Here is a 14594-nt window from a genome sequence, read left to right as displayed (position 1 = left end):
ATGTCACATTACACTTCTCCCCATTGAACTTCATCTGTCACTTATCTTCCCATTCCTTCAACTGAGCAATGTCTTTTTCTAGCCTTAGCTTATTATCTGGACAGGGTGAAATCATTTCACATCAATTTTGTATGCTTTTCACAAGCAACATTTATCAAACTCCTTTTGGAAGTCCCATGCTCACCACATCAACAATATTACTCTCTCAATTCTCACTGTTACTTGTCTAAAAAAGACACTATCAACTTTTCTTAAACACTATTTTCTCTGGCTGCCCCTAATAACGTATACTTTTACATGTGACTACTAATGCTGTTTTGAATTATTGTTTCAAGAGACCTGCCTGCTGTTGAAGTTAAACTGATTGGTTGGTCTGAAGTTGCCTGACTGACACCCTTTCAAATCTTTAAGGGTATAACATAGCAGTTCTCCAGTCCTGTAGCACCAACCCTAAATCCAGGGATTATTGCCATCCTTGTGCAATTTTAACACTCATTGCTTTCAATAACCTTGGTTGCATCACATCCAGTCCCAGAGCCTGAACAATTTCAAGTACCAGAGCCTATCAAATATTTTCTCATTATCAATTTTAAACCCTTCTAAAGACTGACTTTCCTTCTCTGTCACGATCACTTTAGACACCATTTTGCAAATTATTAACTCACTACTTCAGTCATGCCCATGTCTGTTTTTTAGGTCCTTAATCAGGCCTATTCTTTTTACCATATCCTTTTAGTTTATGTGCCACTGGAAGACTTTGGGAATGCCTTTATGTTAACTGCTAGTCTTTTTTCATTGTCCCTGTTTGCCACTCTAATTTTCTTTTTCACCTCTCCTATGTTTCAACGATAGAACAACTGAGATTAGAAGAAGTGCAGACTGATATTTGGGCATTTTTGAGACCTTGGCTGGTAAAATAAATTCAACTTGAATCTTTTACCTCCAATCCAGATAATACTTGATAGAATAAGATTTCCTTTCTGTTGGTTGTTCATGTCTTCCCTGACATGAATTTGGGAAGTCAAGTCTCTGGGCGGTGTCAACTTGCATCATAAAATGAATGTCCAGTCGAGGCTGACTTGGAGCTTCGGAGGCTGAGGGGTGACCTTACAGCGGTTATTAAAATCATGAAAGGCATGGACAATGTCTTTTCCCCTGGGGTGGGGGAGTCGAGAACCAGAAGGCATAGGTTTAGGGTGAGAGAGGAAAGATTTAAAGGGACCTAAGGGGCAACTTTGTCATGCAGAGGGCAATGCATGTATGTAATGAGCTGCCAGAGGAAGTGGTAGAAGCTGGTACAATTATAACATTTAAAAGGCATCTGAATGGGTCTCTGAGTAGGAAGGGTTCAGAGGGATATGGGCCAAGTGCTGGCAAATGGGACTAGAATAGGTTAGTTGGATGAGTTGGATGGAAGGGTCTTTTTCCATGCTGTACATCTTTATGATGCTATGCTGCACAGTGGCTCATTGATTAGCACTGCTGCCTCACAGCGACAGGGACCTGGGTTTGACTCCAGCATTGGGTGACTGTCTGTGTGGAGTTTGCATGCTCTCCCTGTGACTCCCTCAGTCCAAAGATATGCAGGTTTGGTGGCCATGCTCAATTGCCCCATAGTGACCAGGATGTGCAGGGTAAGTGTATTAGCCATGGTAAGTACAGGGATGGGTGGGCACTAAGTCTGGATGCTGTTCTTTGGAGCATTGGTGCAGACTTGATTGGCTGGATGACCTGTTTCCTCACTGTAGGGATTCTATAATTCAGAAGGATAACTGTTATAGAGTCATAGAGATTTACAGCATGGAAACAGACCCTTCGGTCCAACCCGTCCATGCCGACCAGACATCCCAACTCAATCTAGTCCCACTGCCAGCACCTGGCCCATATCCCTTGAAAATCCTTCTTATTCATACACCCATCCAAATGCCTCTTAAATGTTGCCATCGTACCAGCCTCCATCACTTCCTCTGGCAGCTCATTCCATACATGTACCACCCTCTGCATGAAAAAGTTGCCCCGTAAGTCTCTTTTATTTCTTTCCCCTCTCTCCCTAACCTAAGCCCTCCAGTTCTAGACTCCCCGAACCCAGAGAAAAGACTTTGCCTATTTACCCTATCCATGCCCATCGTAATTTTGTAAACCTCTATAAGGTCATCCCTCAGCCTCCGACACTCCAGTGAAAACAGCCCTAGCCTGTTCAGCCTCTCCCTATAGCTCAAATCCTCCAATCCTGGCAACTTCCTTGTAAATCTTTTCTGAACCCTTTCAAGTTTCACAACATCTTTCCGATAGAAAGGAGACCAGAATTGCACGCAATATTCCAACAGTGGCCTAACCATTATCCTGTACAGCCGCAACATGACCTCCCAACTCCTTGTACTCAATACTCTGACCAATAAAAGAAAGCATACCAAGCACCACCTTCACTATCCTGTCTACCTGCGACTCCACTTTCAAGGAGCTGTGAACCTGCACTCCAAGGTCTCTTTGTTCAGCAACACTCCCCAGGACCTTACCATTAAGTGCATAAGTCCTACTAAGATTTGCTTTCCCAAAATGCAGCACCTCACATTTATCTGAATTAAACTCCATCTGTCATTTTCGGCCCATTGGCCCATCTGGAGAAGATTTGTTGTAATCTGAGGTAACCCTCTTCACTGTCCACTACACCTCCAATTTTGGTGTCACCTGCAAACTTACTAACTGTACCTCTTATGCTCGCATCCAAATCATTTATGTAAATGACAAAAAGTAGAGGACCCAGCACCGATCCCTGTGGCACTCCACTGGTCACAGGCCTCCAGTCTGATAAACAACCCTCCACCACACCCTCTGTCTTCTATCTTTGAGCCAGTTCTGAATCCAAATGGCTAGTTCTCCCTGTATTCAGTGAGATCTAACCTTGCTAATCAGTTTCTCATGGGAACCTTGTCGAACGCCTTACTGAAGTCCATGTAGATCACATCTGTCCTCATCAATCCTCTTTGTAACTTCCTCAAAAAACTCAATCAAGTTTGTGAGACGTGATTTCCCACGCACAAAGCCATGTTGACTATCCCTATTCAGTCCTTGCCTTTCCAAATACATGTACATCCTATCCCTCAGGATTCCCTCCAACAACTTGCCCAGCACCGACGTCAGGCTCACTGGTCTATAGTTCCTTGGCTTGTCCTGTCCACCTTTCTTAAACAGTGGCACCACTTTAGCCAACTTCCAGTCTTCCGGCACCTCACCTGTGACTATCGATGATACAAGTACCTCAGCAAGAGGCCCAGCAATCACTTCTCCAGCTTCCCACAGAGTTCTAGGGTACGCCTGATCAGGTCCTGGGGATTTATCCACCTTTACCCGTTTCAAGACATCCAGCACTTCCTCCTCTGTATATAGACATTTTTCAAGATGTCACCATCTATTTCCCTACAGTCTATATCTTTCATATCCTTTTTCACAATAAATACTGATGCAAAATACTCATTTAGTGTCTTCCCCCATTTTCTACTGCTCCACACATTGGCTGCCTTGCTGATCTTTGAGGTGCCCTATTCTCTCCATAGTTACCCTTTTGTCCTTAATGTATTTGTAAAAATTCTTTGGATTCTCCTTAATTCTATTTGCCAAAGTTATCTCACGTCCCCTTTTTGCCCACCTAATTTCCCCTTGAGTATGCTCTTTCTTCCTTTATACTCTTCTAAGGATTCAATTGATCAATCCTGTCGATACCTTACATATGCTTCCTTCTTTTTCTTAACCAAACCCTCAATTTCTTTAGTCATTCAGCAAACCCTATATCTGCCAGCCTTACCTCTCACCCTAACAGGAATATACTTTCTCTGGATTCTCGTTATCTCATTTCTGAAGGCTTCCCATTTTCCAGCCGTCCCTTTACCTGCGAACATCTGCCCCCAATCAGCTTTTGAAAGGTCCTGCCTAATACCGTCAAAATTGGCCTTTCTCCTTTATCTTTTTCCATCATTATTTTAAATCTAACAGAATTATGGTTACTGGCCCCAAAGTGCTCCTCCACTGACACCTCAGTCACCTGCCCTGCCTTATTTCCCAAGAGTAGATCAAGTTTTGCACCTTCTCTACTAGGTATATCCACATACCGAATCAGAAAAGTTTCTTGTACACACTTAACAAATTCCTCTCCATCTAAACCCTTAACACTATAGCAGTCCTAGTCTATGTTTGGAAAGTTAAAATCCCCTACCATAGCCACCCTATTATTCTTACAGACAGCTGAGATCTCCTTACAAGTTTGTTTCTCAATTTCCCACTGACTATTAGGGGGTCTATAATACAATCCCAATAAGGTTGTCACCCCTTTCTTATTTCTCAGTTCCACCCAAATAACTTCCCTGGATGTATTTCTGGGAATATCCTCCGTCAGTACAGCTGTAATGCTATCCCTTATCAACAATGCCACTCCCCCTCCTCTCTTGCCTCTCTTGCTATCCTTCCTGTAGCATTTGTATCCTGGAACATTAAGCTGCCAGTCCTGCCCATCACTCAGCCACATTTCTGTAATTGCTATGATATCTCAGTCCCATGTTCCTAACCATGCCTTGAGTTCATCTGCCTTCCCTGTTAGGTCCCTTGCATTGAAATAAATGCAGTTTAATGTATTAGTCCTCCCTTGTGAGAAATGTAAGGTACGCCTGATCAGGTCCTGGGGATTTATCCACTTTTACATCAGTATTTATTGTGAAACAGGATATGGAAATGTAAGCACTTTTTGGGGCTTACCATTCAGAACATTTAAGGGTTTTTCAAAATCGGTATATTTTTAAAATTTAGTTTTACAGATTATGCCAAAAGAGGGAGACATAACATTGGGGGAAGAACCAGATTCAAAAAACTTGCGAATTTTTTGTTTTGCTTTTACATGGAGAAGGCTTTGCACCAGAGAAAATGAACCAAAAGAGGGAGCTCTTGATCTGTTTATTAAAATTCTTAATTTCAGTTGAAACTTTCTCTGAAATGCAGTGCAACAACATCAAATGCTCTAAAGAATGCATTGTACTTGTGTTCCAGCCACATTGTTAATTATTTTATATGAATCCTGCAGTGTTGTGCGTAATGCAAAGTTTGCAGGGAAGTTATCATTAAGACCATATGAATTGGTGACTAAATTTCCAACATTGACTTAGGAAAGAAATGACACTTTTGACAACTGGTACAAGTAGTGTTAAATTTATCCTTTATTTTGGAAAGTTGACGATTATTAGCATTATTTTCCCAGCAAATGCAAGTTTTGTTGAAAATAATAAACCTTTTAGATATCCTGACAACTTGTTTTCATCAGAAAAATCATGATTTGTTTGTTGCTTTTGATTGGTTTTAAATTGGATGGATATATTAAAATTCTTTGAGTTGAAGGAATTGGGAATGCTGTGTTGTTGCCACATTGCTCCAAGAAGTTGAAAAGTATAATTTAGTAAAGGTTTAATGTGAAAGTTTTTGTTTATTTTTCATGTGAAATGATGACTTTGTATTTCTCTGTGGACAGTTTAATATGGCCACAATGGCGCCATATAGATGTATTTATGAGACTATTTTTATTTGTACTTGAAGCATCTGGAGATCAGACGGCGCATATCTGGCGATACATAGTGCAACTGCCCACCCCACAGCCTGTAATTGATTCAAATGTGAGTAACTGTGTCATTTGTGAAGCTAAAACTAGTCTAATTTGTGTATCATTATAAGTTAATATAAACCTTTTGTAATCTCTCCCCCATTTTATGGAGATCCAAATGATTGAGTGTAAGGAACCTTTTGCCATCTGCCATTTTTTCACTGTTAACCCTCAGGCACCTTTGTTAAAATCAAGGTCATTGTCGTGTGATAAATCTTATTACCTTGTTTGGAATATGGTGAGCAAGAAATAGATAATATGCAGAAAGCACAGAGGTAGGGAATGCATTAATTGTGATTTTCCAAAAAACCTTAGATTTTGGATAAGTACCACAGGATTGGAAAACTGTCAATGTGACAGTTACATGTGACAATACACCTGTATTCAAAAAGCGGGGGGGGCGGGGAAGGCAAAAAGTGGGTAACTATAGGCAGCCTAACACGTATTATTGGGAAAATATTGGAATCAATTACTAAAGGTTAATAGAACATAGAACAGTAGAGCACAGAACAGGCCCTTCAGCCCACGATGTTGTGCCGACCACTGATCCTCATGTATGCACCCTCAAATTTCTGTGACAACATTTGGAATATCATAAACAAGCAATTTCAGCATGACTCCATGGAAAAGAAATTGTGTCTGATGAATTTGGTAGGGTTCTTTTGAGGAAATCTTAACCAGAGCAGATAGAGGGCTATCAGTAAATATACTGTATTTGGAATTCCAGAGGGCGTTCAACAAGGTACCTCACAAAAAAAGGCATCTCATCAAATCCCACGATGGTGGAGGTAGTACATTAGCATATTAGAGAATTGGCACATGAGCAGAAAATCGTGACTGCGAAGAACCTTTTTTCAAGTTCGCGACCTATGACCAGTGGGGTTCCACAGGGCTCAGTGCTGAGAGTGCAACTGTTTACATTAGATACTAATGATTTGGAGGAAAGAAGCAAATATATTGTAGCCAAATTTGCAGACAACACAAAAATAAACTGCAGGGCTGGTTATGAGAGGGATGCAAACAGTTTACAGAGTGATATTGAGAGGTTAAGTAAGTGGGCAAAGAGTTGGCAAATGGAGTATAATGTGAAAAAATGTGAAGTTGTTCACTTTGATAGGGATAATAAAAGAACAGAATATCATTTAAATGGGGAAATACTGCAGCAGTTACAACAAAAAGGGAATTGAGAGAACTGTGCACAAAACATAGAAAATTAGCACACAGGTGCAGCGGGTAATCAGGAAGATGAATGTTGGCCCTTATTTCAAGCGGGTTGGAGAATAAGAGAGCAGTAGTCTTACTGCAACTGGACAAGATGCTAGTGAGACCACATCTGGAGCACTCTGAGCGGTTTTGGTCCTCTTATTTCAGGAATGCTATTTCATTGGAAGCAAGTCAGAGAAGATTTACTTGGATGAACCCACGTTTGGAGAGGTTATCTTATGAGCAAAAGCTAAACAGTTTGGGACTCTGCTTACTCACTGGAGTTCAGAAAAGTGAGACATGATCAAGTTGAAACATGTAGGATTCTTAAGGGGTTTCACAGGATAAATGCTGTCAGGATGTTTCCCTTGATGGGAGAGTTTAGAATTAGAGGGCATAGTCTCAGAATAAGGACCACCAATTTAAGACTGAATTAAAGACAGTACGCTTGCTCAGTGGTTAGCACTGCAGTGTCACAGTGCCAGGGTTATGGGTTCAAGTCTGCCCTTGGATGCCTGTGTGGAGTTTTCACATTCTTCTCGTGTCTGCATGGGTTTCCTTCCAAAGTCCAAAAATGTGCAGGTGAAGTGGATTGGCCATGGTAAATGTGGGTTATGGTGATAGGGTAGGGATCTGGATGGGATGCTCTTTGGAGGTTTGATGGACTGAATGGTCTCTTTCCACACTTCGGAAATTCTATGATTATATTAATTTCTTCTTTCAGAGGGTTTGGAGTCTGGAGCTCCTTCCACAAAGTTGTGGAGGCAGAGACCTTGTGTATATTTAGGGCCGAGATAGAAAGAAATCTTAATTAGTTAGGGAATCAAAAATTAGGCCTTTCAGTCTTGACTGATCAGTTTCTCAATCTCATTCTCCCACTTTCTCCCTGTAACCCTTGACAATCAAGAAACTACCTGTCTTTGTCTTAAATATACTCAATGATCTGGCCTCCAGAGCCTTATGTGACAGTGAATTTCATAGATTCACCACTCTCTGGCTGAAGATGTTTCTCCTTATCTCTGTTCTTAAAAGGTCTTCCCTTTACTCTGAGGCTGTGCCCTTGGATCCTAAACTCTCCGACTAATAGAGCATCTTCCCATCATCCACTCTGTCCAGGCCATTCAGTAATCTGTATGTTGCAATTAGATCCTCCCTCATACTCCTAAACACCATTAATTGTAGACCCAGAGTCCTCAAATGTTTCTCCTATGTTAAGCTTTTGATTCCTGGGATCATTCTTGTGAACCTCCTCTGAACCCACTCCAGGGCCAATACATCCTTCCTGAGATATGGGGCCCAAAACTGCGCACGATGCTCTAAATGCGGTCGGACCAGAGTCTTTTAAAGCCTCAGAAGCACATCCCTGTTTTGATATTCAGATCCTCTGAAAATAGATGCCAATTGCATTTGCCTTCTTAACTACTAACTCAGCTGGCAAGTTTACCTTGACAGAATCCTGGATTAGGACTCCAGACTTCTGAATTTTATCTCTATTTAGAAAGTAGTGCATGCTTCTATTCTTCTTACCAAAGTGCATCATGTCACTTTTCCACATTGTACTCCATCTGCCACTTCTTTGCCCACTTGTCTAACCTGGCCAAATCGTTCTGCAGTCTCTATGCCTCAATACTACCTGTCCCTCTCCCTAGCTACAGACCTTATCAGAATACCCTCAGTTCCTTCATCTAGATCATTAATGTATAAAGTGAAAAGTCCCAACTCTGAGCCTTGCAGAACTCCATTTGTCACCAGCTGCCATCCTGAGAAGGACCCTTTTATCCCCACTCTCTGCTTTCCGAATCAAGGGTTATGAGATAGAGTAGGAAAGTGGACAGGAGGAATATTGCATTAGCTGTGATCCTATTGAATGGGAGAGCAGGCTCAAGAGGCTGAAGACCCTATTCCTGTTCCTATTTTTTATGGTATTATAGACTAACAGCATACAAAGAAACATATCAAGTCGGAGCAGGGGTAGGCCATTTGACCCCTCGAGCCTGCTGTGCTGTCATTCATTATGATCATGGCTAATCATTGAGCTCGCTACCCTAAACATGCCCTGCCCTCCTATTCCTTGATCCCTTTAGCCAGAAGAGCTATATCTGCCTCCTCCTTGAGTACATTCAGTATTTTGGCCTGAACCACTGTGGGGCTTCCATAGGCTTACCACTCATTCTCAATCCTAAAATGTTGCGCCTTATCCTTAAACTATGACTTCAGGTTCTGGACTCCCCCACCATCCGGAACATTCTTCTTGTATCTAACCTGTCTAGTGCTGTTAGAATTTTATGATCTCCCCTCATTCTGTGAAACTTCAATGAATACAATCCTAACCGATTCATTCTCTCCCCATATATCAGTCCTATTGTTTGTTTTATAGTGGTAGGTTCCAGTGACTTAAAATTGAGATGTACTGTATCAGAGCATCAGAAATATTTTTGAAGAGTTAATCAAGTTGCCTTTTTTAAAATTGTTATTCTTGAACATTCTGGGTATAGTAAGGCACACACAGCCTCACGATTTTTGTTTTAATGTCACTCTATACCAGACTAGTATGGCATTGTAAGATCAAATTGATAGAGTTTTGGAGCATCTCCTCTCACATGCTGCCACTCTGACTTACTGCTCATTTACTTTATGATCTTCCTACTCACTGACTATCTTGCTTACCAACCCTCCCACTTGCAAACCCTTCAGGTTACCACCCCTGCTTGATAAGCCCCCCCACCCCCCCCAATTTGCTACCTCTCCTGCTTTATGAACCTGCTAGTTGCCATGTTTCCTACTTTCTTATCCTGTCTACTGCCCACCCTGATCCCTAACCACATCTCTCCCAGTAGCTGCTTGTTGATCCTAATGTTCAGAGCTCCTCTTGCTCTGTCCAAAGTTGAAATTACCAGGTAATTCCCATAAAGGCTGATACATCAAGACTTTCACATGGTTCCAACACACACCTCATTCATATACCCACTCTGAAGACTTGAAGGTTAGACCACTATCTCTATAGTCCAAAAAAAATGTGCAGGTTAGGTGAATTGGCCACGCTAAATTGCCCGTAGTGTTAGGTGCTGGGGTAAATGTAGGGGAATGGGTCTGGGTGGGTGCACTTCGGCGGGTCGGTGTGGACTTGTTGGGCCGAAGGGCCTGTTTCCACACTGTAAGTAATCTAATCTAATATAAAAAAATAATGTGGCTCAGTAGGGTACTTTATTTTACAATATGCCGATTAAATACCTTGGAATGTTCTATTGTCAAAGTGGCAATGTAACTATATGATATTGCTGTTACTTTCTCAAAATCTGTGTAGACAACATCAACGCATTCCCTGTATCGACCTTATGAAAAATCTGTCTTTACAAATCTGCACTGGCTTTCATTAATTCTGATCTCCTCTGTGCCAGGTATTTTTTTCCCTGATGTTATTTCGAAAGCCTTTTCCAATGTTAATGTTCAATGACTAGCTTTAGAATCATAGAGTCATAGAGATGTACAGCATGGAAACAGACCCTTCGGTCCAACCCGTCCATGCCGACCAGATTTCCCAACCCAATCTAGTTCCACCTACCACCACTCGGCCCATATCCCTCCAAACCCTTCCTATTCATATACCCATCCAAATGTCTCTCAAATGTTGCAATTGTACCATCCTCCACCATGTCCTTTGGCAGCTCATTCCATACACGTACCACCCTCTGCATGAAAAAGTTGCCCGTTAGGTTTCTTTTATATCTTTCCCCTCTCGTCCTAAACCTATGCCCTCTAGTTCTGGACTCCCCAACCCCAGAGAAAAGACTTTGCCTATTTATCTTATCCATGCCCCTCATAATTTTGTAAACCTCAATAAGGTCACTCCTCAGCCTCCGATGCTCCAGGGAAAACAGCCCCAGCCTGTTCAGCCTCTCCCTGTAGCTCAGATCTTCCAACCCTGGCAACATCCTTGTAAGTCTTTTCTGAACCCTTTCAAGTTTCACAACATCTTTCCGATAAGAAGGAGACCAGAATTGCACGCAATATTCCAACAGTGGCCTAACCAATGTCCTGTACAGCTGCAACATGACCTCCCAACTCCTTGTACTCAATACTCTGACCAATAAAAGAAAGCATACCAAGCACCATCTTCACTATCCTGTCTACCTGTGACTCCACTTTCAAGGAGCTATGAACCTGCACTCCAAGGTCTCTTTGTTCAGCAACACTCCCCAGGACCTTACCATTAAGTGTATAAGTCCTGCTAAGATTTGTTTTCCCAAAATGCAGCACCTCGTATTTATCTGAATTAAACTCCATCTGCCACTTCTCAATCCCATTGGCCCATCTGGTCAAGATCCTGTTGTAATCTGAGGTAACCCTCTTCGCTGTCCACTACACCTATAATTTTGGTGTCATCTGCAAACTTACTAACTGTACCTCTTATGCTCACATCCAAATCCTTTATGTAAATGACAAAAGTAGAGGACCCAGTACCGATCCTTGTGGCACTCCACTGGTCACAGGCCTCCAGTCTGAAAAACAACCCTCCACCACCTTCTGTCTTCTACCTTTGAGCCAGTTCTGTATCTAAATAAGACCATAAGACATAGGAGTGGAAGTAAGGCCATTCAGCCCATCGAGTCCACTCCGCCATTCAATCATGGCTGATGGGCATTTCAACTCCACTTACCAGCATTCTCCCCGTAGCCCTTAATTCTTCGAGACAACAAGAATCTATCAATCTCGGCCTTGAAGACATTTAGCGTCCCGGCCTCCACTGCACTCTGTGGCAATGAATTCCAGAGGCCCACCACCCTCTGGCTGAAGAAATGTCTCCGCATTTCTGTTCTGAATTGACCCCCTCTAATTCTAAGGCTGTGTCCACGGGTCCTAGTCTCCTCGCCTAATGGAAACAATTTCCTAGCGTCCACCCTTTCCAAGCCATGTATTATCTTGTACGTCTCTATTAAGTCTCCCCTTAATCTTCTAAACTCCAATGAATACAATCCCAGGATCCTCAGCCGTTCCTCATATGTTAGATCTGCCATTCCAGGGATCATCCGTGTGAATCTCCGCTGGACACATTCCAGTACCAGTATGTCCTTCCTGAGGTGTGGGGACCAAAACTGGACACAGTACTCCAAATGGGGCCTAACCAGAGCTTTATAAAGTCTCAGTAGCACATCTCTGTTTTTATATTCCAACCCTCTTGAGATAAGAGACAACGTTGCGTTCGCTTTCTTAATCATGGACTCAACCTGCATGTTTACCTTTCGAGAATCCTCGACTAGCACTCCCAGATCCCTTTGTACTTTGGCTTTACAAGTTTTCTCACCGTTGAGAAAGTAGTCTATGCTTTTATTCTTTTTGCCAAAGTGCAAGACCTCGCACTTGCTCACGTTAAATTCCATCAGCTATTTCCCGGACCACTCTCCCAACCTGTCTAGATCCTTCTGCATCCTCCCTATTTCCTCAGTACTACCTGCCTGTCCACCTAACTTCGTATCATCTGCAAACTTCGCTAGAATGCCCCCAGTCCCCTCATTCAAATCAGTAATATACAATGCGAATAGCTGTGGCCCCAACACTGAACCCTGCGGGACACCGCTCGTCACCGGCTGCCATTCTGAAAAAGAACCTTTTATCCCAACTCTCTGCCTTCTGTTAGACAGCCAATCCTCAATCCATCTCAGCAGCTCACCTCGAACACCATGGGCCCTCACCTTGCTCAGCAGCCTCGCGTGTGGCACCTTATCAAAGGCCTTTTGAAAATCTAGATAGACCACATCCACTGGGTTTCCCTGGTCTAACCTACTTGTCACCTCTTCAAAGAATTCCAACAGATTTGTCAGGCATGACCTCCCCTTACTAAATCCATGTTGACTTGTTCTAATCAGACTCTGCTCTTCCAAGAATTTAGAAACCTCATCCTTAATGATGGATTCTAGAATTTTACCAACAACCGAGGTTAAGCTAATTGGCCTATAATTTTCCATCTTTTGTTTTGATCCTTTCTTGAACAAGGGGTTACAACAGCCATCTTCCATATCATCCGGGACCTTTCCTGACTCCAATGACTCTTGAAAGATCTCAACCAATGCCTCCACTATTTCCTCAGCCACCTCTCTCAGAACTCTAGGGTGTATCCCATCGGGGCCAGGAGATTTATCAATTTTAAGACTTTTTAACTTTTCTAGCACTATCTCTTTCGTAACGGCAACCATACTCAACTCAGCCCCGTGACTCCCTTTAATTGTTGGGATATTACTCATGTCTTCCACTGTGAAAACTGACGCAAAGTACTTGTTAAGTTCTCCTGCTAGTTCCTTATCTCCCATCATTAGGCTTCCTGCATCAGTTTGAAGTGGCCCAATGTCTACTTTTGCCTGTCGTTTGTTTCTTATGTACTGAAAGAAACTTTCACTAGTTCTCCCTGTATTCCATGAGATCCAACCTTGCTAATCAGTCTCCCATGGGGAACCTTGTCGAATGCTTTACTGAAGTCCATATAGATCACATCTACTGCTCTGCCTTCATCGATCTTCTTTGTTACTTCTTCAAAAAACTCAATCAAGTTTGTGAGACATAATTTCCCACACACAAAGCCAAGTTGACTATCCCTAATCAGTCCTTGCCTTTCCAAATACATGTACATCCTGTCCCTCAGGATTCCCTCCAACAACTTGCCAACCACCGAGGTCAGGCTCACTGGTCTTTAGTTTCCTGGCTTGTCCTTTCCACCTTTCTTAAACAATGGCACTACGTTTGCCAACCTCCAGTCTTCCGGCACCTCACCTGTGACTATCGATGATACAAATATCTCAGCAAGAGGCCCAGCAATCGCTTCTCTAGCTTTACACAGCGTTTTCGGGTACACCTGATCAGGTCCTGGGGATTTATCCACCTTTAACCGTTTCAAGACATCCAGCACTTCCTCCTCTGTAATCTAGACATTTTGCAAGATGTCATCATCTATTTCCCTACAGTCTATGTCTTCCATATCCTTTTCCACAGTAAACTTCTGTTCTCAGCTGTATCTGTCTCAGATCGATCTCTTTCCTCACTGTCTCCCTGGGTCCCACACCACTACCCCCCCCCCCCCCAATCTTAGTAGTTTAAATTCTTCCAAGCAGTTCTAGCAAATTTCCCTGCCCGTATATTAGTCCCCTTCCAAGTTAGGTGCAATCTGTCCTTCTTGTACAGGTCACTTCTACCCCAAAAGAGATTCCAATGATCCAAAAATGTGAATCCTTCTCCCATACACCAGCTCCTCAGCCATGCATTCATCTGCTCTATCCTCCTATTCCTGCCCTCACTAGCTCGTAGCACTGGGAGTAATCCAGATATTAGTATTCTTGAGGACCTCCTTTTTAAAATTCTACCTAACTCTCTGTAATCTCCCTTCAGAGCCTCAACCTTTTCCCTTTCAATGTCGTTGGTTCCAATGTGGACAATGACCTCCTGCTGGCCCCTCTCCCCTGTGAGAACATTCTGCACCCTCTCTGAGACATCCTTGATCCTGGCACCAGCGAAACAACACAACATTCTGCTTTTTGTCTGCTGGCCACAGAAATGTCTGTCTGTACCTCGGACTACAGTATCCCCTAACACAGTTGATCTCTTGGAAGCCGACGTACCCCTTGTTGCATTAGAGCCAGTCTCAATACCAGAAACTTGGCTGTTTGTGCTACGTTCCCCTGAGAATCTATCACCCCCTACATTTTCCGAAACAGCATACCTGTTTGAAATGGGTATATCCACAAAAGACTCCTGCCCTAACTGCCTA

General features: G+C 42.7%; 1 protein-coding gene across 1 annotated transcript in view; it reads left to right on the top strand.

Moving 5' to 3' along the window:
* wdr37 (WD repeat domain 37) overlaps positions 1-14594 on the top strand; it is a 160586-nt gene that overhangs the window by 92464 nt on the left and 53528 nt on the right. Inside the window, exon 9 of the mRNA XM_060825105.1 lies at positions 5575-5651. Within this exon, the coding sequence (XP_060681088.1) occupies positions 5575-5651 (77 nt within the window). The remainder of the gene's footprint in view (positions 1-5574; positions 5652-14594) is intronic.

This window comes from Hemiscyllium ocellatum, chromosome 5 (assembly GCF_020745735.1).
Source record: "Hemiscyllium ocellatum isolate sHemOce1 chromosome 5, sHemOce1.pat.X.cur, whole genome shotgun sequence".
NCBI classification, from domain to species: Eukaryota; Metazoa; Chordata; class Chondrichthyes; order Orectolobiformes; family Hemiscylliidae; genus Hemiscyllium; species Hemiscyllium ocellatum.
The sequence above is the reverse complement of the archived record's forward strand: the minus strand, read 5'-3'. Positions and strand labels throughout refer to the sequence as shown.